The following is a 26,579-nucleotide window of genomic DNA, read 5'->3' as shown; positions in this document are numbered from 1 at the left end:
CAAGGGGGGGGGGGGAAGGTTATTGGGGGTAGGTGAAAATGTGGAGTAATCAGTTCAGCTATGAACTTATTGAATGGCGCAGCAGGCTCAAAGGGCCGAGTGGCCTACTCCTGCTCCTAATTCGTATGTTCGAATGTAAATATAGGATTCAAAATATGTACTATATATTATAAAATCCAACATATAAGTCTCATGTAGATTTTGCTTTAACCTACACCTCAAGGTAATTTTAAATTAAAAAGAACAGAGGTGGGATCCATACACTGGATTTTATGGTAGATACATCAAAGATGTTTTGGGTTCAGTCTTATTCATCTCCAAATTGGAATAAAGTAGAGATACTTAACCCCTCACAGTTTTGAGAAAGCTTTTGAAGGTGGGACGAGAGGTATTGAGGTGGGAGATTTAGGGAGAGTTCCAAAGATTAGGGTCAACTCAGCTGATTGAGACCAAAGGACAAAACGGATTCCAATTCAACCACTAGTTAACTAAATTCCAGCTACTGAGAATCAACATTAAAGGTGTGAGCAGGTTGGATTTACTTACCTGGATTATAACTAGAAATAAGAAGGCCCACTGGTCTGGGCTGTTGAACAGAAGACCTCCATCAGGCTGTGCGAAACAGCCAATGTGAATCGCCTGCCATTTCTGTGTGGAGAGAACATCTGCTCCAGGTTAGTGGAGATACAAATATCATCCGTAACATGAAACAAATCGAGTCTGAGTTTGTAGGCTTGGACAGCAGTGCAGTAAGGGCTAAACTAAAAACGTTACATGCAAGGCTCATACTTCTCAGAGTATGTTGTTATTACCTAGAAAAGGAAAAGAAGAATATTCATTGAGATAAATAAAGGATTTCAAAAAATGTTGTTACTTTAGCAGAAATATCACATGACCATGTAACTTCTCTGTAACATCACAAAGTAAATGTTTGTTTCAAAGGCTTATGCATAAATAAAGACAATGCAGGCCAGTGCTGTGTTTGTATAAAAGATATTTACTTCAATTATCACACCTAGGGTGCTAGTGAATAATACATCATGTGAGTTTCATACAGTGATATTGCTTCTCCATATCATATAGGGACTGTTTACAGTGCTGAGAACAGAATATGCTATATGGCTAATCACCAGAGACAGAAAGAAACCTAGTTCTGCCAATGGAGGGAGTAGATTCCACTACTGCCAGCCATACAGAAAAGTTTCAACCAGTTTCTAACAAATATCAAGAAAAAACAGTTACAAAACGTGGATCACAGTGAAAAGAATGGGTAGCATAAAGCTGTGTGTACAAAAATGACAACTTTTTTTTGGTCAACTGGGTTTATTATTTGTGACGTTTCTTTGTGACTACCTGTGAATAGCAAATTCTAAAAAATTCTAAGACATTTAGTGCGTAATAGCAAACAAAAATGAAATACTGCTAAACTGTAAGACACCACAACACCCTTGGAGATGGGGGAGGGAAAAGATGATAAGCTTATTAAAATAGTCCAGGTCAGTATGCCACACGTGTGTGCTGCAGTAGTACATGGAGCAGTTCAGACACTGTCCGTCAATGGCAAGTCATTATTGCACAGGTGATTCATGTACACTTCCATGAATTCCCACCACCCTCCCCCAATAAAAGAAAAATGCTTTGTAAATAAAACCTTTTCTTTCTACTCAGTATTGAACAACTTGACTTGTAGGAGGCTCTAGGAGGCTGGAACAAAAGTTACGACCACTGTCTCACTTCAACTTATAAACCATGAACCAGATGTACATGATAGGAATTACGACCACACAAGTAACGATTGTAGTCACCTCACCAAGCTCAACAGATAGAAATTAAGTTCATTTGCCATACAACCTTAAAAAGTGTACAATTCAAAAGAAAAAACTGCAAATACTGGAAATCATAAACAAAATGCCAGAAACATTCAGTGCGTCAGTCAGCATCTGAGGAGAAAAGTGACAAGTTAAAATTGCAGGTGTAACCCATCATTCAAAGCAGAATGAATGGTTATACCTGAATGTTAACTTGCTTGTTCTCTCTAATGGGACATGAATCATGGGCTTACAATTCACGCTGGAGAGGTAAACAATGGATGTTATTTTATTCTGTTGTAACCAACCAAAATAATTGAGGTAAACTCTCTAACTGTTGCTAGTGAGCACTGCAGTTCACTGTTTCAATACAACTCTCACGGGCAGCAGCCATTAAACAGGCCTGGGTCAATTACAAATGAGAATGAGACTGGGTCAAGGACGTAACTTTATATTATCACATACGGGTTGTCATCTCTGGACACAGTGCAAGCCTGGGTGAAGTGGGCCCTGAAAGACTGGTATATTCTCTCAGAGTAGCACCCTTCTATAAAGCAACATTCAGCATTCAGAACTTGAAACCATTCATGACAACCTTCTTTCGAAATGTATTAACACCTTTCAGCAATACCTATTTTCATGGCGATTTCCACTTGCTTTGGGGACAATGATGAACATTTATCCCAGTTTTATCCAAGGGAGACCCTGCAGTACCTGTACCTTGCTATATCTGAACGTAGGATTCAGGAGAAATTTGCAGAGCATTTTAGTGCTCTGAGTGAAGCAGGTATCTATTAACACAAATAAATATGCACAGGCTGTACCTACACTTCTAAACCTGGGATATGCTATCACCTTGCTGCTTATTAGATACATTATTCATTTTTGTTACTTTTCATTTCGTCTCCAAGTCCTGAGACGAAGCCAAGCTCCTCACAACTTAGATGATATGGGAGTTGCTCACAAGTCAATATCTGAGCCGTACTTCAACAGTGCTGAGCTTGGCCTATAATTCAGTGAGCTTGCTTTTCCACTACAGAAACTGCAGATTTGAGCCTCTACTGTTAGTCAACCCATTCCTTTCACTTTGAGGAATTTTTCCTGGTTCTCAGCTAGGTTGTCGCTAAGTATGTGTGCCACCTAACATAGTAAATAACCCATCATCTGAAACGTGACTTCTTATCACCCAGGAAGTGCAGCTGCCACCAAGTGGTCAATGTGAAGAAATTCATGGCCAATGCAAATGCTTAATGACTAAATAAGTCAAATTCTGTCTTCATCACATGGGATTTTTGGATTTCTGGTGTTTTAGGAATCAAATTATGTGATAATGTTCATTTTTATGTGAATATTGTACATTACTCATCTTATCTGTGGTCTGCCTTTATCTTCTCTTGCAAAGCTGAAAAGGAATGTGTATAATGGTGAAGAAACTAAAAAAGCACAAGGAAAAGAATTCTGGAAAAATAAATCATACTTTAAATTCTTATGTCTTTATCTAGGGCTTCTGATACAAGCAGGTTCAAACTTTCACATCATCAGTGAAAATTGGCATAAAACCAGACAGCGCAGAAAGTTATTGTTGGCTATAGTATCTAGCCATGTGTAACAGTATCATTTTCGTTTTTGCTTTTGTAATCCTGCAATACTTGATATTTAGAAAACACATAACCCGTAAACTTTAGATGAAACTTGAACATAATTACCAACATATTTTAAAAGTGAAAACTTGGGGCGACATAAGAAAGTAACTCAAATACAAAGCAAGGGAATGGAAACCCCATTGGGACATGTAGCATATCCTGGCCATTGTTATCAATATACTACCGCAACAGTAAATTCAGTGTAACTGTCTCCCGTGGAAGCACTATGTCAATATAGCTTTTCTGACCATAAAATAGCTCTTTTTGTGTGAAGGGGATGAGGTGAAAGTTGTTTAAAACCAAAAATACTACGACTTGCCTAATGAAGCTACTTTTGAACTCTTTTAGCACCTTTTAGATGCTATCCATGGACTGTAGCACCTTTGCTACTGATAGTATATGCCACAGTAATTAATCTCCCTAACAAACATTAGAGAACAAATGCTGGGTGTACAGATAAATATCTATGTATTAAAATTGTAGATCCTCTCTTCCAATCAGTCTGGGCTTTAAGGGTTCTTAAATGCAAAACGGCAGATAAAAATAAAGCAGGCCTTGAAGTTGGGAGTCCTTGACAAGTAGGGAGCTTTATGTTCCAGATATCAGGAATTACTGACCTTCCCATTATTTATCAATCATTTTTAAAGCAATTGTGTTGTCATTGGCTGTTTAAATGTATTACTAACGAAATAACAACTGGTCTTCAACATGATCAAACCATTATGGGCAGACCTTAACTCTATTAACTACTCTCAACTTTTCAATAAATTACGAAGACTTTGTTGCAGCAGGTTAAGCTGTGAAGTCGTGCAGGAGTCTATCATGAGTATTGGAAGAAGCAGAATATGAAAATCTGATATATCCAGATGCATACAGCAAACTGGAAGTGAATTATAAACTTCTGTCAGGATATGCCGGGTACAATAGCATTGTGGTTGTTACTGGATGAATAATCTAGAGGCCTGGACTAATAATCCAAACGAATGAGAGTGCAAATCCCACACTTGCTGTTGGAGAATCTGAATTCAGTTTATTAAAACTAGAAGTGAAAAAATATGCTACCAGTGCCCATGAAGCTGCCAGATAGTTATAAACACCCAAATGATTCACTAATGACCTTTATGGAAGGAGAACTATTGTCTTTACTTAGTCTGGCCTATATGTGGCTCCAGTCTCCCACCAATGTCATTTTACTCTCAACTGTACTCTGAAGCAGCCTAGCAAGCCAATCAGTTGTATCAAATTGCCACAAAGAACTGCAGCAGTTGAAGGCGGCCCACTTTTACCTTCTCAGGGTAACTAGTGATGGACAATAAATGGCAGCCTTGGCAGTGATGCATACATCCCTAAACTGAACTAAAAAGAAGTTACATTTGAAATTTATGCACTTGGCTGTGTATTTGAGATTAGTACTCAGCAATTGGCACATCATGTCTTTAGCTCAATGTTTTATGAACACAACATATATTCCAGACATTTACTGATAAAACATCAGAAAGCAAGCCTTTATAAAATAACATACAACAACAAAAATATTACTTTTTTTATAGAGTGCCTTTGTAACATTCCACATAGACACAGAACATGGGTGGGGAAAGTTTGGAGAGATGACCAAAGGCATGGCATACATGTAGGGTTTGAGAAAACATCAATTCAGGGAAAGCCAATGGAGTTAGAGAGAGAAAGCTCTGTTACTGATGGGGGTTGGGGGGGGTGGCATACAGAGAATCAGAGTTAGAGGAACAAAGAACTTGTGACTCAACATGAGGAGAGAGGAGGCCAATAAGGTAAGTGGGCAGGGATGTGGCGGGATGAGGATTCTGATATTGGCAATTGGAGTAAAAGAGATGCATAAGGAGCTAAAGCTGAGGAGTTCACGAGGAACAGATATTGAATGACTTGCTATGTATTTCCAGCAGTTTCTGTTTTTAAAACATTTTGCTTGTTATATTTCTTTTAAGTCTGTTATTTGTAATAATTTTAACAATCACTGACCCTAGCCTAAAGTCCATATGCTGTACATTTACAGAGGGGGAAAGGTGCTGTATCTGTGACACACAATTCTACCAAAATATGCTTATAGTGATGAATTAGTTGGTTCATTGAGTTGTATTGATATGAATCGCACTGATACATTTATGCAAAGAGAAAAATTAGTAAAGTTAAGATCATAGGAAATGTAAGAAATTAAGCAACTCCTCTAAATAAAACTTCAACATGAATGCTCAGATAATTTAGGCTATTGTTAGCTATTTCAAAAAGCCCATTGATGAAGCCACTGTGGTTTCACTTGCCTCAAAACAAAATAGCTCCTGGCCTCGAATGGGGAAGGTCAATATTACAATCTGGCTGGTTATACACATGAGAAGCTTACTCTCTTCGAAGCTAACTTTTTGTATAAAGGGAGCTAGGTTTATCTTTAGGCAGCTTTTGATAGAATGTTACCAATACTAAGAGCCGTACTGAGAGGGTATGAAGGAATTGGCATTTTTGCTTTTCTGATGCATTAGGCAAAGATGTTAGGGTCAGGTTTATATGTAATGGAACAGGGCAATAAAGGAATAAATCATAGGGTGTGGCAATAAAGGAATGAAATGCAGAATGGGGTATTGAGGAAATATCAACAATCAAACAAATATTATAGTAGCACTTCAATCCCAAAGGAGAGGTTACAGGTTTGTGTCTTAGCTCTACTTTGAAACTTACACCATTCTCATTAGGGTGCTAGATGAAAGCCTTAGCAAGAGCAGAGTATTCCATGCCAGGGAGAAGAATTACAGGGACTTGTTCATCTTGTAGTTATCTCAATCAACCTAACTCCACTTGCCTTTGAAGTGAATTAAAAAGCAGCTGTGAATATGACCAAAGGCCTGATTATTCTGGCCTGGCTGTGCAGAATAAACTAATCAACGTAAACCAAAGAAACCTTAGGGTATACACAATTTCACACTGAAGATGGAAGAGCAAGGAAGATTATATTAACAGATCAATGATGTTGGTGATTCCATTCCCACAAATAAAAACTCAAATGTTGACTTAGAAAAAGAACAAACTTTCCAAACAAGGTGTAGGGTAAATGCTTAAAAGCAACCAAATACTAAATGATCTTATCTGATTTCTTACTTAAAAGATACATTTTTCCCACTATCCCACTTATTGGATGAATTGGGAAAACTGTATTCTACTTCATATCATGTAACCACTGTAGTCAAACACATTTCTCTCTGTTTCATGTATTAAATTATGAAACCAATATTGGGGAGACTTACTCGGTTAGTGGATAATAGGTGCACATTAATTACATCACTAATGCTGTTCTCTGGATATATTATACTGAATGCCAAGCTTGTGCCATCTTTATAACAAACACTAGAAAACATCTTGCTTGATGATGCATTCCAACAGTGCTCAAAACAATGGGGTTTGCATAATGAATGCATTCGAAGCAATAACTTTCTCAGGAATTCTACCAAACTTTTTAAAGGTTACTGAATAAATCAAATGGCTGAAGAACAAATTCACACCTTTGAGTCTAAACGTAAAGAAACAATTAGATCCAACTAGAAGCTTACGAAAACAGCTTCATGGAGTAAATGAAAAGAGACACTGAATGAAAGGTAGAAATGTAGCGATTCAACAAAAGTGATAGTTATATTCTTTCTTAAGCAGATCCTCCCAACGAAAATGGCTGGTTTTGGATCTCGAGATATAAATATATAATATGAAAATGATGTAGTGTATGCTATGCGTTACTTCAATAGAAAAGTATTGGCAATACAAGGCGGCCAGTTCTCAGAATTTAAGGTCAAAAATGTATTTACATACGGAGTTTCAGCACAGGTATAAAACCAATCTGAGACTGGGCTGCTGTGCTTGTCAATTGCAATATGTCATGGAGAATTGACTGCATTTTTGCTGTTGGACAGCAAATGATTCCAAAGTATCTTTTAAAGAGTTAAGAGTAGAAATTTTTACAAAAATTACAATTAAAAATCCATGGAATGTCAGTATTGCTTTTTATAATAGTGCTTTTGAGAGAAAATATTCACCATCAAAATATGTTGGTGAAGCCACCATTTAGAAGGGCTTTATAGAAAAATACTTCTAAGGCTCTGAACAGAATTTATTCTCCTTCCATTACTTCTGATTTTACAAATTTTGTGCTTACATGACTGCATCACAACAGATTTTAAAAATATATTCTTAATAAAATATGCTCTAAGTGCTTTGGGGAATGTATTTTACTTTTTTTTTGGCTGTTGCACTTTATGCCAGCCAATTCAGTGACAGCGATCACATGTATCTATGGGTATGACAGAGTCTGACTCTTTCATTCTTAGCATACTATCCTATTCAAGGCACACAAGAGTTCTGCTCTTTTGTTTCCTGCTATTTGTACTAGCTTGAAATTTTAGCATCATATGCCAGCATGCACAAATTGAGCAGGGGTTCACAGGAATATTTGCATTAATCATTGTCTTTTAAGGTGGCTTGGTAGTGCAGACAGTAATCTCAGAAGACTTGGGTGCAGTCCCACCCAAAGGGAAGATCAGAGAAGAGTGAACAAGGGAGAGTTACAAAGATCATATTTCCTGATAGCTGTTATGGGTCAAAATGGAATGTGTTGATAGTCTCAACCTAGAATCTCATGGACAGAACTCTACAGCGTACAGCCTTTGATGGCAGCCTTTAAGAGTAACAAGCTCATGTTTCAGGAAGTAAATGGAAATGGTGCATACAAAGTGCTCCTGGCATAACATTTAAAACTTAGTACAAAATCTAGCTTTTCTGTAGAACCGAAACTTACTCAAACTACAAGTATTTTACAACACTGCAGTAGCACAAATATAACAGGCACCAATTAATGGTGGCAGCAAATGTCACCACGTACAACCAGCCTTTCAGGACTTTTAATATCGGGGGCAGTATCTCAGTGTGTGGTCCCTCTATTTTTACTGCTAAAAGGATTTATGGTTACCAATATGTTTGGACATTTTCCAACTGTATTATTTCACCCTGGAGAACTGAAAGACTTTGTTGCCAAATTATTTGCAAACAAAATCAATAGCTTTAAATATTTTTCAAGTTTGTAAAATTAGAGGGGCCCACAGTAGTTGTTAGTTTCCTTAGAAGGCAAGTTACATGAAACATAGAATCCATAAATACACACTATAAAATCACAGGATACAAATCTCTTTACTCTGACCAGGCTATCTGGTGAGATTAAAAGGGTGCATATGTCTTGAAATGAAATGTAGTTTACCACTCCCTCCAAACTATCTAAATAAAAAATAATTAAAACTTAATTGATATATATATATAAAATGCCTGGAAATAATCCCCTAAAATGCAGATTAAAATGCAGCATCTGAATATATATAACAGATTAATATTCACTTACTCACTTAATAAAACTAAACACATATCCTGAAATGCGATAGTGAGTTTTCTTTCAGTTGCAGCAGTCTATGTAAAAGTGATGCTGAATGGGAGGCAGGGTTTCAAATACAGGAAGGATGAATTGGGCAATCAATGGACTTTTATAGTTCTCAAAAGAAAAAGTCTAGATTTGCCAGGCAGTCAGACCTAAATTTCAAATGAATAAATTAACAACACGAAACTAAAATAAATGCCTACATTGTTCTCAGGATGTCAGCTTCAAGAATTATTTACAAAAAACACAAGACTTTTCTACTGAGGATACTTCATTCCAATAGCATCAGAATTAATCTCAACACAGCTCTGGTTATTAAGTGCTAGCTCTTGCAAATCAATACAAAGTATTTGCTTTTAGGATCTGCACATTTTCTAAAGCAGTGACCTGCATTTTGCAGTTGGTAAACTCAGCTTTATGTACAAATTATTATGGAGCACTGTTTTCAGGAACTTTCCTTTTATTCATGAATATTAAATGATTTCGAATGTGTGTGACACTGTACGTCATTATGAATTACCACCCGATACTAAAGTTAAATACCAGTGACAACAAAGGGACAAAAGCTATGGCTAATAATGGAAGATATAAAGGACAAAATGGAAGATTAAAATGAATAAAACAATATGATCTATCTGCCTGCTAAAAATACTGTTGCCCCTGCAACATTTCTTTCACCGCTCTATGTAGACTGCACAAACATTGTCAAAATAATATGCACACACATTGCCCCATTTATCTCAGCAAGATGTCAACTCTTGATATTACTGAGTATTTGTAATAATCACTAACTGTGCTACAGTGACTATGGGACAAATATACAGCTATTCTCAAACCCCTAGCGTGGGCCCTGCAGAAATACACACTACTGTAAATGTTCCTGGGATAAAGTTATTACATTCTAAGAAATAGTATCAAAATCTGAAGCTTCAAGTTACATTTACAATGATTATATCATGTTCCAATTAAGGTTTAATTTCCTGAGTTGTCCAGCCTTAAGCACACATTGCAAAGTGGACTATTTTGCGAAGGGGCATACGTGCTTTAGGGGAGGATGAAACAACAGATGGACAGACTACCATTTCTCAAGAATAGTTACGAAAATTTACTTATAAAATGTCTTTTTTGCCAAAGTTAGCAAAATGAGAACATAGTCAAGACCAGGGGCCTAGTCCTTCACCCTCCACACCCCCCAACCCTTTCTTGGCAATGGTGCAAACTCAAGACATGAAATATGGTAATAATCTTCCCCATCTGTAACCAAGGGCTAACTTCCAACTCGCCGATATTGTGCAAAGCTATATTTAAATGATACGCAAACACTGATGCAGAATTATAAGGAGCAGTAGTGCTGCTACAGCAGTCATTTTGATGCTTGTGTTTGAGAGGGCAGGAGATAGAAAACTGAGTACAGTAAGTGCCAACCCTTCTGAAATATTCTGTTTGATTACCATTTTATTTACCTCAGCCTCAAGTCCAAAGATTTATTGATAAAAGTACTACTGGGGCAGGAGACCATTGTGCCAATGAAGAGGAGCATTACCTCTGGTTAACTGGGGCAATTGTGTGGTATTGTGGAGCAGTACTGAGGCCAGAATAGGGAGGGAACACAGGTTCAATTCTCTGAGTCACTGAGATCTTGATCTTAGGGCTGATCATAATACAGAGTGGAACTTAAACAGCTTCTCAATAGGAGGAAGGCAAATATCAGGATTGTTCCTGGACTATTCCTCAGCACTGCCCAGCAGAGCGCTGGGTGTAGCCTGTCTCTCTCACTCTTTTGGATGCAGTTGGTGAATAGGTCCGGGAGACCGAGAGAGAAAAGTAAATAGAGCTTGCCCTCCATAATTAAACATTTATAAGCAATTCCACTTTGCATTTCAATGCTGGGATTGGGGGATTTGTATTGGTGCACTCGGTTTTTTGCGCTCATGCCGAGCACTAACAACATTTATTTTGGAAGAAGGCAGTTTCACCTCATATTATTTGCAACTTAGAAAATTCAGCATATACAGCTTGATATTGAGGAATGCTCTCTTGTGGACATGTATGCTGGAGGATTTCATTCTAACTCACTGCCTTGCAGCCTCCTAGAGCCCTTCCCTATGACTAGCTGGAGATGAATCAGCACCACCAGTACTTAACAGCTAAGTGCTCAATCTACACGTACAGTTTTATGTATGAAATATATGATTATTTAACATATCATGCAAGTAATGTAGTTTTCCCTATAAACAGTCATAATCTGCTACAAAAACTACACACAACACACTGTGGTGCAATATCAGGTATATAACTCCTCAACCATAATTATTATAGAAAACAGAATTCATATATTATAATTAAAATGACAGGTTATGATTGTGCTACACAGTTACTTCAATGGATTCTGACCTAAAAGACCAACACAAAAATCATGATGCAATTTACACTGAGAAACAACTTCTAATCAATAATTTGGAGATTGAAAGATGTCAAGGAGCCAATATTTATCCAGTGAACTTGTAAAATATCCCAAATACTGCCGGCAGTCTGACCCTCTAGAACAAGACTTGCTCCCTTTCATCCCTTCCTAACAATGGATAGAAAAAAAAGCACCTATAAATAAGCACAAAAAATATTCTTGTATACTGAAATTATCTACTGTTAGTTTTAATTAAAGATATGGCAAGAAAAAATAATGTAACTCGTGACAAGCTGACTCATACAAGCTTTACTGATGACACAGCTTATTGAGAAAAGGGTGGCAGTAATGCATTCTAAATGTGCACTGGTACGTATGAAATCAGTCAGACCTAAGAATTCACGCGCATACAACTTGCTTTCACACACACACACTCTCACACACACATATAGACAATATGAGGTCTGATCAGCGTGCTTTGTGGTTTAGAGGTTAAAAAGCAGGTTATAAAATATCTAAGTTCAGATCTTGTCCTGATTTGGCCTAAAATGGAGTGTATTAAACAAACCCTGGCCTGCAGAGAAACCAGAGTCAGTTAAAGCTATGAAACAATGTGCACTACATATCATTATTCTAAATTCACATACAAGAAAACACTAACTCACCTACCACATCTTTTTGACAAATCTTTTTTATACGTGACCTTTTTTTTAAAAAATAAGTGGACTAAATGTGTTTTTTTTCTCTTTCAAAGTTTAAAACAGCAAGAATTCTCAAAATATCTAAGAAACCAAACTAGTGTGTTTAGAGTCAGATGACTGTGCAATCTCTCAGTGGCAACTGAACAGCTACAAAATTCTAGTCATTTGAAAACTCTCCAATCTTTTTCTGGTTAAGAAGTTAATAGTGTAATATCGCTCTGCTGCCATTTTATGGCAAAAGAGACCCCTCTTTAGCCGATGGGTGTTGCTGCTTGAAGCCCACTTGGCAGAGGGGGAAGGCAAAGCTGTAACAGTTAATCCCAGACAGTTTGAAAATCAGCCATGACACAAAAACACTTCAGGGTACAAAAGCTTAATTGCATGTTTCAACTCTCTTGCTTTGAAAATGCAATGATGAACGGAACTTAATGCTTTCCTTTTCTATATGCACCTTGGCCTATGGCATTTTTGCCCTGTGGCCTGCAGGGCATTAAGTGCGTGACAGGATAAAATGAGTACAGAATGTCCAAGGTCTCTTAATACCTAACTCTTAGGAGTTGTGCATAATTAATAATTTAATCTCAAAATTCCCATTCAATGGGCTCTTCCCGACTTGCAGCCTTCTCCAAACGATGGATAATGTTGTTCAAGTTTGCTGCTTTCTTACGCCTTAAGCTGTTCTCGCGCAGGCTTGTTTTTTGGGTAGGTGAGGCTGTGTCAGAAAAGCTGAACAGGCCTTTCTGAAGGCCTGTAGTAGAAGAGGATGGGGTGCCCCCACACACTGTGCTCTGCCCACTGCTCGCCTGCTGCATCGAAGAGGTATCTTCTTTCAAATCTCGGGAGGTCTCTGCTACAATTGCCGACATGGAGGCGGATGAGGTAGAGTTGTCCTCTTCTATAACTGACTGGACCGAAGGCTGGCTTTTCTGGAACTCCTCCAGGGATGTTCCTGATGCATGTGCTTCCCGGTGTGATCTCTTGTTTCGGCCCGGATGCTTCAGGATGCCCTCATCTTCACTCTCAGCATTTGGAGAGACCATGGCATCTCCTTCTAAATGGGATGATGAGCCCTTTGTGCCAATCAATGTGGCATCTTTAATGTCAGCCTGCACAACAGACTCTGTATCCTCATCACAAACTGACTCTACCTGCCCTCCCTGAGGGGTTATGCGCCCAGTACTGTAACTTTCCATTCCCATGACATTATCCTTTTCTTCAGTCACCGCTTCCAAGTCTCCTCCATCACAGCTTTCCCCTTCTGAACTATGACCTGTCCTACTTCCTCTGACAGATGGAGAGCTGCTGGATCCTGTCTGACCATGAGGCCCTGCTTGCACTTCCTCGATGAACAGCTCTCTTCGAATGCGGGACCTGCAACATAACAAATTATTAGAATGCTTACTTATTCCTGAGATTTTCTTTCCATCTTTCATCACTTTTGCACTGCACCTCAATGGATATTAGATGCAATATATACATACCCACATGGTTAACCAAGGTTAAGGGGTAACACTGTAGAGGCATTTAAAATTAATGAAGGGTTATGTTAAGATAAATAGTGATAGATTATTTCTACTAGTCAGTGAGACAGTAACAAGAGGGCTCAAGTTTGAGATGACAAGAAAAATTCAAGGGGAGGTTAGAAAATAAATGCTTACACAGAAGATGTTAGAATTTGAATGACAGTTCGTAAGTACTTCTAAAAGGAATGAGAGTTTTACTGAAAGATCATAGATTTCTTATGGTGTTACTGATTTTAACTATGAGGATTTGCTGTTTTAAAATAACAGAGGTGTTGCCCTGTGTAACAGAGTGTAACGTTGTGTTATTGAAGCATAGCTCTATTTAACCTGACTTCTTCCTTTAAGGATATGATAGAACTGCTGTAGACAGGCACATCCTGAAGTTAGCAGTAGTGAGTGAAGGATGTTTGTGAATTGTTAGCTTCTTGTAATTCCCGGACTCTGAGTTACAAGGAACCAGACCCCTATTTTTCTTAAAAATAAAAAAAGCGTTAGTTGTTCACGGGTAGCATCCCATGCTCTTAAGATTGTCTCACATCTGCAACAAAGTGTGGTGAGTGATGTCTACAGAGTGATAGGGATGTCTTGTATATTCACACGAGCAGCTCACCACTGTGCTGTTCAGGGCTGTCTCAGGTCTGGAGTTTGAAATTAGCAATTACAATGTCAGATGGCTGCAGTTCAACTCAGAGACAAATCTCAAGGGTGCTATCCTCACGACAGCAACAACTTGCATTTATATAGCACCTTTAAGATAATAAAACATTTCAATGCGCTTCACTGGAGCATTATTGGACAAAATTTGATACTGAGCCATATAGAGAGATGTTGGAACAGGTGACCTAAAGCTTGGTCAAAGGTTTTAGGCAGCATCTTCAAAGAACATAGAGAAGTAGAGAGGTGGAGAGATTTATGAGTAATTCCAGAGCTTTGGGCATAGGCAACTGAAGGCATGGCTACCAATGGTGAAGTAATAAGTTACAAATAAAGGCAGCACAGCCTGATTTAATTGTGGTGTCTCTGATGGGCGTGCCAGACCACAATGTTAAAGATTCCTGCACCACATGCGATTAAGGGAAGGATTAGAAATATGTAGAATACAAATTGTGCTACAGAACTATTCATTTGAATAGTTTTGCTTGCTGAAGTGGTATATTGAATGATTTAATTTTCACTGTTAAGCTTGTCTCCTTAAGGTCCCAAGAAACAAAAGCAAAATACTAAATCAGTATTTTACTGGGTCCTGCAATTTACAGCACAGATCTTGTGAAATCTGACCAAAAATGTGTTACTGTTTAAGGCAAATTTGCCTGTTTTTTCCAAGATTGATCTTCAGACTAGGAAACTAGGTCATTACTTCAATGCAACAAAGCTACTTAAATTGCCCTGGTAAATCTCCCATGTAATACTCACAGGCAGCTTGGGACCTGACGTGCAGTCTTGCTGCAGACTAACTACAGCAAATGATCGAAATCATAGATATCTATCTTTCTGATACTGGAAGATACTCGCCTCACAGATATAATATTTGTATTATTTATCTACCACTTTACAGCACTTGCTCAAGAGCAGGGAGTTCTCCTGAAAACTGAATTCTAAACATTTAAGGAATTTAACTCAGAGAGCGGGGAAAAGTACCGCATGCAATTGAGGGACAAAAACAGCCATAAGGGTAGTCAAGAGATCCTTGGAAAGGAAGATGGTGTGTAATTGTGACAATAATAGCAAAAGCAGTTCAGCTATTGCCAGAAGTCAGAAGACCATTAAGGACTGTGTACAGCCACCGAAGGATACTGCAGGGCAGATTCAAACTGATTCTCAGGTTAGCAGAGCTGCGAAATTACTATTTTTCAACAAGGCTATACTCCTGCTTATGTTCCAGATGAGGGATGCATTGCATTGAATAGCATTATTAGTATTAAACTAGAAAGTCGTGACATATTAGATAGATTAGGCACGTTCAAAATTGGTAGGGCTCCAAGTCAGGAAAATATCCATCCAAGGGTGACTAAAGACATCGGACCAGTGCTGTTAGCCTCATTCTCCCTATCTTCAGTAGTTCAACAGAGTCAGGGATAGTCCGCTCAGACTGGAAGCTAGCTAATGTAGATCTTATTTTTAAAAAAGGGGACAAATTAGGCCTGTAGTTCCCTGTTTTTAACCAGCCTGACATCTGTTTTTGGGAAGATGCTGGAAGAGAGCAAAAGAGATGCCCTGGATAATCACGTGGCTTCTGAAAAAATAGGTCATACTATAAAAATTTGACAGTGTTTCGAGAAAGTCACTAGGCTAGTGGATGAGGGGGATCCGGTCGACACTGTCGATCTGGACTTTCAGAAAGCCTTTGGTAAGGCTCCTCACTCTAGGTTACGTCACAAGGTAGAATCTTTGGGTATCACTACAAATCGGAAAAGCTGGGTTAGTAATTAGCTCCAATCCTGCAGCATTAAAACTGTACTTAATGGATTTCATCCAGCCTGGAGGCGACTACTGATATCCCCATGGATCGGTCCAAGATCCACTGTCTTGATAGTCTTTATTAATGACCTGGACAGTATGGCCAAGTTAGTTTGCAGATCACCCCATAATCTGTGCAAAGGCTGAAACAGTAGAGGAGTGCAAACCAATTCAAAAAGAATTAGATGTGCCAGGGGAGTGGGCCACACAAAGGCAAATGGAATTTAATTTAGATAAATGTAGCATCATGCATGTTGGTCAGGCAACACAAAATACACATATCATTTGCAGGGATTAATACTGAAAAAGACCTTGGTGTTGTTCAGCATAGTTCACAACTAATGTAGAGAATCTATAGCTAAAGCTAACAGGGTATTGGTTTGCATGAAGAGAACTACTCAGTATAAATCAAAGGATATCATTTTGACACAGTACAGACCACTAGTCAGACTGTATCTAATGTACAGAGCCCAGTTTTGAACCCTTCAATGGATGGCCTAGAAAAGGTCCTGAGGACAGCTACAAGAATGATCCCCAGCTTAATGAACCTCAGCTACTCAGATAGTGTCAAGGGCATTTCTCTCTTTATTTTAGAGTGGTATAGACTTAGAAGTGACCCAATAGAGGTTTACAAATAATTAAAGGGCTAACTAGCATTCCAATACTAGATTATTCAATTCAGCAGACTGGGGAGGCCCAGGGAACATGAGTTTAAATTGTGTAAGAGTAGGAATAGACTGGATGTTGGGCAGTTCGCCTTTTCCCAGAGAGTAATGATCCTCTGGAATACATGTCAGCTGGTGTGGTGGGTGCTGAATCTGTGTCTTCAAGAAAGAGCTCAACCAGTTCCTGACTGGGGCAGAGATCACATCATATAGAAGGTAAGTGTCCTTATAGTTAACTCATGGTCCATGTGATCTGGACTGGTTTCACTCGACTAAGGGCGGCGGGGGGAGTCGGAAAGGAATCTTCCAGCGTATTTATTCCCTTATTGGCCCTGGGTTTCTTTTCTCTGCTTTTTGATCCTCCCAGGAGATTACATGGCTGTGGGGGGGGGGGGGGGGGGGAAGAAGTGTTATATCATGATCACTCTGGCAATCATGTTGTGGGGCAGGCTTGATAGACGAGCTGGTCTTTCCTTGCCCATCAATTCTGTATAGCTCATATGTGTCCAGATCTGCACTGCTCCCACAAAGGGCGGCACAGTGGCGCAGTGGTTAGCACCGCAAGCCTCACAGCTCCAGGGACCCCGGTTCGATTCTGGGTACTGCCTGTGCGGAGTTTGCAAGTTCTCCCTGTGACCGCGTGGGTTTTCGCCGGGTGCTCCGGTTTCCTCCCACAGCCAAAGACTTGCAGGTGATAGGTAAATTGGCCGTTGTAAATTGCCCCTAGTGTAGGTAGGTGGTAGGGAATGTGGGATTACTGTAGGGTTAGTATAAATGGGTGGTTGTTGGTCGGCACAGACTTGGTGGGCCGAAGGGCCTGTTTCAGTGCTGTATCTCTAAATAAAATAAAAAAATAAAATAAATAATAAAAATAAATCAACACCACCAAATCAGATTAACCGGTCATGAAGTTCAACGGAAGCTTGATGAATAGCACCTCATTTTTCAATTAGATACTTTACAGCCTTTTGGTCTTAACACTGAGTTCAACAATTTCCGATCATGCCATCGCTCCCATTTTTTTGGATGGTAGCTGTTGCCACTTGCACCTCCTCTAGGTCCACCTGTTTTTTCTTTACTTTTCCCATTACCATCTCCTTTTACCTTGCACCATCATTGTTTGGAGTGAGAAACAGAGTTAATGTTTCAGGTCTGTAACTTTTTATCAGAACTGCATTAACTCTGTTTCTTTTTCCACAGGTACTGCCAGTCCTGCTGACTATTTCCAGTATTTTCTGATTTTATTAATTGGTCATTTATCTCACTGCTGGAAGTTGCTGTGTGCAGAGGAACTGTTACATTTGCCTACATAACAACAGTGACTGCACTTCAATGCAGTTCATTGGTTGTGAAATATGTTGGGACATCCCGAGCTTGTAAAAGGAGCTATATTTCTTTACGTGATTATTCTTGTTTCACTCATGCCTCAAGCTGGCTCTTTATAAGTTTTCTGCCTGGTGTCACAGTACAGCTGGGTACTGTAGTTCTACCAGAACAGGGTGGGAATTACAATGCTCACTACAAATCTCTCAGTGCATGCCTTCTCTCACTCTCACATATACAAAACCTTCCATCAACTTTTCCTGAGATGAGCACTGAGCATTGAGACTTCCTGTTCATACATCCAGTTGAATGTTGCATATTAATTGACTTGCTGCGACCAATGCCGTAGGCCATTCATATGTAAACTTAAATACCCGAGAGGCACTCACCTGTAGTTATGAAACCAGTTGATGACAGTGCTAGTTTTCAGATTCAACTGAGCAGCAAGCTCCTCAATAGTTTTTGGGGATGGATATGGCTTAAGCTGGTAAGCTCGCTTCAGAGCTTCCTTCTCCTCAGGGGCCAACACCACTCTGGGCTTCTTCAGATGAATCTGTGGCTGGGGACTGGCGCTCTGACTGTAGTCGAGCCCAGCTACTGAAGAGTCGCTGCCGTGACCGTCACTCACTGAGCTGTGCCGGCGCTTCATGTAGGCTGAAACAAAAAAAGTTAAACTTCCAGTTCAGCTTAAAGTTAAAGAAAAGTCATATTTACCTTTTAGTTCAAAGAAAAAAACTTGATTTATTTTTAAAATCAAGGGTATCAGTGCTGAACAGAACATTCCTCTAATTTTAGCACTCATCAAATGTCCCCTGGCATTAAGTGGATTCAGAGGCCTGGAGTCTCATCATTAAATTGGCACAGAAGTCATTTAGTCAATATCAGAAACGACAAGACAAGGGGCTCTCAATCTTCAATTTCATCCCCAGGACACAACCTGGTGGGACAGGTCACCCAGCTGGTGCAGAATCGTAAAATTAGACAGCACAGAAGGAGGCCATTCAGCCCATCATGCTTATGCTAGCTCTGTGAAAAAAACCACCCAATTCGACCCACTTCCCTTTTCTTTCCCCATAGCACTATAAATTTTCCTTTCCAGGTATTTATCCAATTTGTTTTTGACTGTACTAGTGGATCTGCTTCCACCACCTTTTCAGACAGAACATACCACATCACAATGAATTAAAAACATTTCCCCTCATCTCTCCCTTGGTTCTTTTGCCCATCCAATTTTCATCAAGCTACAAGGTGCGGGAAATCCACTCAGCCAGGCTGTGGAGTTGAAAATGATTGCAGTGGTCTTGAATAGAGCTATTCTGTTCCATCTATGTGTTTTGCTCCAATCTCTGAACAGCAATCTTTACTGTATATTAGGGGAATGTTTCCACTTCCCAAGTAACCTGCCTGAATGGCCTCTCTGTACATCACCACCATTCCAGTCCGTGCTGCTGAACCTAAGGAATTAGGCCCTTATAAATAGAGAACAGATGGATAAATAATTCAAATGTTCAATTTATTACACTACCTTTATTTTATATTAAAGTTGGCATTATTGAGACCATCTGATCAGCTGTCTCTGCTACTTCCTTCCCTGCCCCCAGCCCAACAGGCCAAACTTCCTTTAAGGCTCCCCCCCCTCCCCTGCTGCCCTAGCCCTGAACTCACATAGAGCAATAGAGTCGTACAGCATAGAAACAGGCCCTTCGGCCCATCGCATCCATGCCAATCATAATGCCTATCTATACTAATCCCACTTGCCTGCATTAATTCCATATCCCTCTATGCCTTGCTCATTCAAGTACTTGTCCAGATGCCTCTTAAATGTTGCTACTGTTCCTGCCTCCACCACCTCCTCAGGCAGCTCAGTCCAGATACCCACTATTCTTAGTGTGAAAAATTTACCCCTTTGATCCCCTTTAAACCTCCTCCCTCTCACCTTAAATCTATGCCCTCTAGTTTTAGTCACCCCTACCATGGGAAATAGACTCTGGCTATCTACCCTATCTATGCCTCTCATCATTTTATATACCTCTATCATGTCCCCTCTCAGCCTCCTTCGCTCCAGGGAAAACAGACCCAGCCTATCCAATCTCTCTTTATAACTTAAGCCCTCCAAACCAGGCAACATCCTTGTGAATCTTTTCTGCACCCTCTCTAGCTTAATCACATCTTTCCTGTAGTGCGGCGACCAGAACTGCACACAGTACTCCAAATGCAGCCTAACCAACGTTATGTACAACTATAACATGACATCCCAACTCTTGTGCTCAATGTCTCGGCCGATGAAGGCAAGCATGCCATACGCCTTCTTCACCACCCTGTCTACCTGTGTTGCCACATTCAGGGAACATGTACTTGCACCCCAAGGTCTATCTGCTCAACAACACTCCCCAGGGCCCTGCCATTCACTGTATATGTCCTGCCCTGGTTTAACTTCCCAAAATGCATCACTTCACACTTGTCTGTATCTTTCTCTATTTTCTCTCCAATCTCTGCTCATGCCCTCTCCAAGCTCATCTTGTCTATCAGACTTACCTCCTGCTCTTTCAACTCTATTTTCACTTAACTATCGACCACCCAAATTTTTCAGGTGCTGTCCCTCTCTCCTTCAAATCTGCTGCAAACACCCCTCTCCTCAAGAATCCAACTCTTGATCCTTCTGCCCTTTCAAACTACTGCCCCATCTTCAACCTCGCTTTCCTCTCCAAATTCCTTGATGCGTTGCCACCTCCCAAATTCATGCCCATCTTTCCCAGAATTCCATGTTTGAATCCCTCCAATCAGGTTTCTGCCCCTGCCATAGTTCTGAAAAGGCTACTAAAGTCACGCATGACATCCTACTGGACTGCAACAAAGGCCAACAATCCCTCCTTGTCCTTCTCAATCTGTCTGCAGCCTTTGACACAGTTGATCACACCATCCTCCTTCAATGCCTCTCCACCATCATCCAGAAGGGTGGGACTGCACTCGCCTGGTTCCATTCTTATCTATCCAATTGTAGCCAGAGAATAGCCATCAATGGCTTCTCTTTCCATCCCGCACAGTTACCTCTGGTGTCCCCCAAGGATCTATCCCTGAAACCCCCCTCCTCATCTACATGTTACCCCTTGACAAAAACCATCCAAAAACTTGTCAGTTTCCACATGTACACTGATGACACCCAGCTTTACCTCACCACCATCTCTCTCAACCCCGCCACTGTCACTAAATTATCAGACTGTTTGGCTGACCCCCAGTACTAGATGAGCAGAAATTTCCTCCAATTAAATATTGAGAAGACTGAAGCCATTTTCTTTGGTCCCACCACAAACTCCACTCACTCTCCACTGACTCCATCTCTCTCCCTGTTTGAAGTTGATTCAGACTGTTTGCAACCTCTGTGCCTTTTCTGACCTGGAGATGAGCTTTCAACCACATATCTGCAAGACTGCCTTCTCACCTCTGTAACATCGCCCAACTCTGACCCTGCTCAGGTTCTTCTGCTGCTGAAACCTTCACACATGCCTTTGTTACCTCCAGGCTTGACTATTCTAACACACTCCTGTCTGGTCTCCCATATTCTACCCTTCATAAACATGAGGTCATCCAATATCTTGCTTTCTTCCTTTAAAGACATTCCTTAAAACCTACTTTTATGACCAAGCTTCTGGTCATCTATCCTAATATCTCCTGAAGTGGCTCGGTGCCATGTTTTGTTTTATAATGCTCCTGTGAAGCGCCTTAGGACATTTTATTATGTGAAAGGCTGTATAAAAATACAAGTTGTTTTTGTTTTTATGCTGATAATTAAAACATCCGAAGAACAATTACTGGGATTTACTTTCATATTTTATTAGGAATTAAATATGACTGGGTAGGAAATCATATTTATCTCCCCACAAAATATTTTAGAAACTTGAATGGCTTATTTGTATATCCCACGGAGTCACAACAATAAACAATAACAGATTCACTTTGTATGTTTTTTGTTAATGTATACCTTAATCTTTATTCTGTCTTTACTCCTTAATTTGCCATGACTAAGCTGTCTGGGTCATATAGGAATGATTGCCCACTAAACATTACCTGTGCTAAAGCTTTGATCATGTGATAAAATTATCAGTGGATGCAAGTTATGTAAATCCAGAGTGCTGTTTACTCTGTATAGAATGTAGTTATTTCCTTCATCTAACCCATCCATTGCTTCACTGTGCTGACATATTAGGCTTTAAAAAGTTGCCTTACGCTTTATTTTAGAAGCAAAAATTATGGAAATGTGAGCTGGCACACAGTGACCACAGACCAGGGCAAGAGAAGGCAGATACAAGCAACAAGATAGCAGTTCATGCTTGCCATTTTTGATGTGCCTTATTAGTTCAAGGTGTTTTTTCCCCAGAAGAATGAATACTGAGCAGATGTAGGGGAGAAGTGAGTCACAGATAAAACTGTTGCCGAGGTTTCTGAAGGTGGGATGATAGTTAACAAGAAGGGTTTAAATGGAGAGAGTTCCAGGATATGGGGACATGATGGCTGAAGGCTCTGTACAAGAGACAGCAAAGTATACTGTGCAGCAAACCAAAGCAGGAACAGTGCATGCTGCATAGAACATGGGGTTGGAGAAAGTTGCAAGAGTAGAGTTTGGCATGCCACATATTCATTCAACAGCTAACCTTCAGTAGAAATGACATGTAGGAAAAGAGTGGCAGATATCTAGAGAGTGCAGAGAAAAGGAGAGTTATCAAGATGGGAAGAAATCTCTGCATATCGGGTGCCTACTGAGTACAATCTCCCAAATAATTCAGCCATAGAATGAATACCTAGGTGTACTAAACACAGCCTAGATGCATCTGATAATAAATGTGTGGGAGGCAGTTACTAGAGATATCTGCACTATAACCCAGTAACCAGCTTTAAACTATCACTCAATGAATCTGCAGTGATCAATAATTCTTAAGTAAGGCAATTATCATATCAACCAATGCACTTCAAATGGAATTCATTGTGAGATATTTCAGCGTGATAAGATGCCATATTAATGGAAATGTTATCATTCATCAATGCTGTGAAGTATACTGGCCATGCCAATGATTATACAAATATATAAACCTAAAAAAAATCATTCTGGAAATAGCATCGCTGGCAAGGCCAGCATTTATTGACAATCCCCAGGTGCCTTGGTGAGCTGCCTTCTTGAACCATTGCAGTTCATGTTGTGACCGATGCTCCCACAGTGCTGTTAGGGAAGGTGTTCCAGGATTTTGATCCATCGTTGAAGAAGCGATATATGTCCAAGTCAGGATAGTGTTTGACTTGGAGGGTGACTTGCAGGTCAACTTGTTTCCATGCACCTGCTGCCCTTGTCCTTCCAGGTGGTAAAGCAGATGGGATTGTAGAATGTGGTTCCCCAAACACCCATAAAAATCCCTTGTAATTAAAAATAGAAGTTGATTTACTCAATCTGGTAAAGTAGTGGCCCTCCTGAGCACTGGAAGACTGGTTGAAGGATGGCCTGAGACCAGTTTGACAGCTTCATGCATTTCTTTGAGTGACAGTGCACCAATGCAAGAGGCTGCAGACTCCATTAACATTTGTTGTATCACTCCGCAAAGAGCTTTTAACCAAAAAGCTCAGTGCCTTAAGCAACAGCAGGCTGTCCTGAGTGGCTACAAGGTGATAGGGTGAGATTCAAGCCCAAACCAAAGTGCCCTGGGTGGTCGTCCACATCTTCCACTTGTAAGGCTGGCCCTACTCGTTAAGCACATATTCGCATTATTTTGCGGACCCCCCCGAAAAGTCTCTATGGACCTCAGTTTAAGAACCACTGTTATGTGCGTGCTACCGTACACTCTCAATGCATGTGCTATATAATAAATTCATGAAGTGCACGCTGCAACACTCAATGCGCTACAGCACACACATAGCACGCCGACTAAAACCAATTCGTAACACGTGCTATAATTAATTCGCAACACGTGTACTGTAATAAACCTGTAACACGCGTGCTACAATGCATGCTGTAATAATCCTATAACACACTTATACTATAGTAAACTCGTAATACGTATGTTATAATAATCCTGAAACAAGTGTGCTTATATTAAACCTGTTACACACGAGTGCTAAAGTAAGCCTGCATACGTTTTATAATATGCCTTAACACATGTGCTATAATAAACCTGCACCATTCACATGAACTAAAGAAAGGGCTTATAGTTATGATAAAATTCCTTGTACCCGATAGCCAGTTTAATTATGAGAAAGACAAATATATCAAATTACACTAATACAATAATATGACTAGAAGACTACTCAATATTTGTTATTTGTTATAATTATTAGTTAATTTGTTCTTAGGATGTAGGTGACACTGGCAAAGCAGTATCACAGCTTCCCCAGTGGTATTAAGTGTCAACAATATGGCCAGGTGGGGTAGAGTTGGCAAGTTCTCTCCCAGTAATGAGCCAGTCAGGTTTTCAATGACACCAGAAGTTTTCCTGGTTATTTTCCTTGTGCTAGTCCACAAATGAATTCAATTTCACAAATTGCCATAGCCAGATCAGAATGTACACCACCAGGACTATAACCATTCAGCTACCACAGCAAAAACTAAATAATAAAAGCATACAATAACACCATACATTTTGAGTACCTTTCATGTGACACTTTTAAAACAAAAGCAACATTTAATTCCCACAGATTATTTCATTTGCAAATCCATTTATGGAAAAATTTGCTTCTTTCTATTTAAGTGAAAGTAATTTTCCGCCCGCCCCCCCATTAGATTTTTCTTTGATGCATCCCATCAGCCAGTTAACGCAGTCCCAGCTTTCTGATACAGACCAACTGAGCACCACTGGATGAGCAACTCTGAGTATATGTCCATTAAAACCAGTCCAGTAGGTGGCACTCCATCACTTGTTAATAGTTTCACAAAATACAGCTGCGCTTCGTGAGGTCAGGTGAAAATGTACATTATACCTGAAAAAAAATCTCCTCAATGGGTGACTGCCTTTTTTAAACCTATCAAAGAAGAAGCATAACCATCCACTGACTTAAAAAAACACACTGATCTCTAATTTCCTTTTCACTCCCCAAAGCTTTATTGTTTAAAATTTAGATTTGAATTGTTAGCCCCTTGCTGAATATAATAGGACCATGAAAATGGAACAGGTATTTGATTGCGAAGCATTAATGCTCTTATTTCAATACTCAGCATACCAAATTTGCAAACTTTTGTGGAGATGCCAAGTTAGAAAAGGCATGGGCTTAACTGTAAAGCCGCAATGCAAAAGAACGTTTAATGCTCACACAGACGATGGCAAGATCATTTCTGCTTGTTCAGACTAGAGGTAATAAGTAGCTGCTATGTCGATTAACTGAAGACACCAGAAGCCAAAAAGCTCAAACTATTTTTTGTTCCCACTCCGAGCAAAATACATTATTCTCAGAATGAAATTAAGGCGTTTAGTGTTTGTGTTTGAAAACGTCAACAAATTCAAAACCAAATTTGAACAGTAAAGTAGGTTAATCATGCTTAAAGTACATATTTAAATATGGAACCACTCCCTAATCCAACAATTCCCTCCTCTCCTGCCACCTGGGAAAGCTGGAGTGTCATGTGACATTAAGTGTCTCTGGAGACAGGCTTGGAGTGGAGCAAGAGTGGATAATTAGTGATCAAGTGCACCCTCTCCTTGAATAGTATATATTCCAATTTGGGCGCAAACTACCTTGACTGTGCATCATCAGTGAACATTTCTGTTGCATTTACAAAACTAAAAGCACAAAAGACCAAGGAAGCAGACGGAATTTAATGGATATTTTCACAAAATATGAAAGATTTACCAGTTCATGGACATAAACAATGGAGAATGCAAAAAGCATATTAAACAGTCTGTGACTTAAAATTGTAACAAAGGACTGGTCCACCAAAGTTCAGTTTAAGATGTTGATTCATTTACCTTTCTTTTCCATTCGTTTCATGTCCATCAGCTTCTCAACATTGCTTGAGTCATTGAGCCAGAGCTGCATGCGGACAAAAGGCTCCCTTCCCTTCAGGCTCAGCTTGTGCCAGGGTTTGGGCCGTGCCAGCAGATCAGACACGGAACCTTGTGTCAGGCCAAGGATGGTCTCTCCAAACAGACGTTGGCCTGTTCGTGGGACACAGAAAACAATCAGCCTACTGAGGCACAAAGCTACATTTTACCAGTTATACAAAAAACATTTTGCAGTTTTCCATTGAAAATTCTTAAATCAAACGAGGACTTCTGTCAAACTAGGGAAATATGAGTTTGTAGGAACTGTAATTTTTAAGTCAGTTGAATCCTATTTCCACAATCACCAGAGGGGAGTAAGTGACTATGGCAGTGCCCGCCAAAATAAACAAAGGCGAGCTTCAAACTCTCATCTACATGCTGTTTCCATTGAATGCAATGAAGTATTATTATAAAGACAGGCTGGTCAGTCTGTGTAGCAGGCTTAAAGAAGGAATTGTCAATGCAATCAGATGATCTCACTGCACCACCATTGACTGCTGCCCTCTTCATCCAATATCATAGCACTACCGACTATTGCCTACTCCAACCAATATCACTGCAGCACCACTGACCGCTGCCTTCATCATTCAAATATCACTGCAGCAC

At 39.8% G+C, this 26,579-nt stretch overlaps 1 protein-coding gene across 10 annotated transcripts in view; it reads right to left on the bottom strand.

The window, feature by feature from the left end:
- The window catches only part of LOC137346547 (protein CASP-like), a 734,295-nt gene that overhangs the window by 86,797 nt on the left and 620,919 nt on the right, over positions 1–26,579 (bottom strand). For 7 of the 10 annotated variants that reach the window (XM_068010023.1, XM_068010027.1, XM_068010026.1 and 4 more), the window contains 3 exons: positions 25,899–26,087; positions 18,348–18,612; positions 978–13,361 (listed from right to left, as the gene is read on the bottom strand). The exons of 2 other annotated variants lie outside the window; for them this stretch is intronic. In XM_068010023.1, the coding sequence (XP_067866124.1) occupies positions 12,572–13,361; positions 18,348–18,612; positions 25,899–26,087 (1,244 nt within the window). In that variant the 3' untranslated portion in view covers positions 978–12,571. Of the gene's footprint in view, positions 1–977; positions 13,362–18,347; positions 18,613–25,898; positions 26,088–26,579 lie in introns of those variants that run through there. One more of the 10 variants, XM_068010028.1, reaches the window with a different exon arrangement.

The sequence above is a fragment of the Heterodontus francisci genome, chromosome 30 (assembly GCF_036365525.1).
Source record: "Heterodontus francisci isolate sHetFra1 chromosome 30, sHetFra1.hap1, whole genome shotgun sequence".
Taxonomy (NCBI): Eukaryota; Metazoa; Chordata; class Chondrichthyes; order Heterodontiformes; family Heterodontidae; genus Heterodontus; species Heterodontus francisci.
The sequence above is the reverse complement of the archived record's forward strand: the minus strand, read 5'-3'. Positions and strand labels throughout refer to the sequence as shown.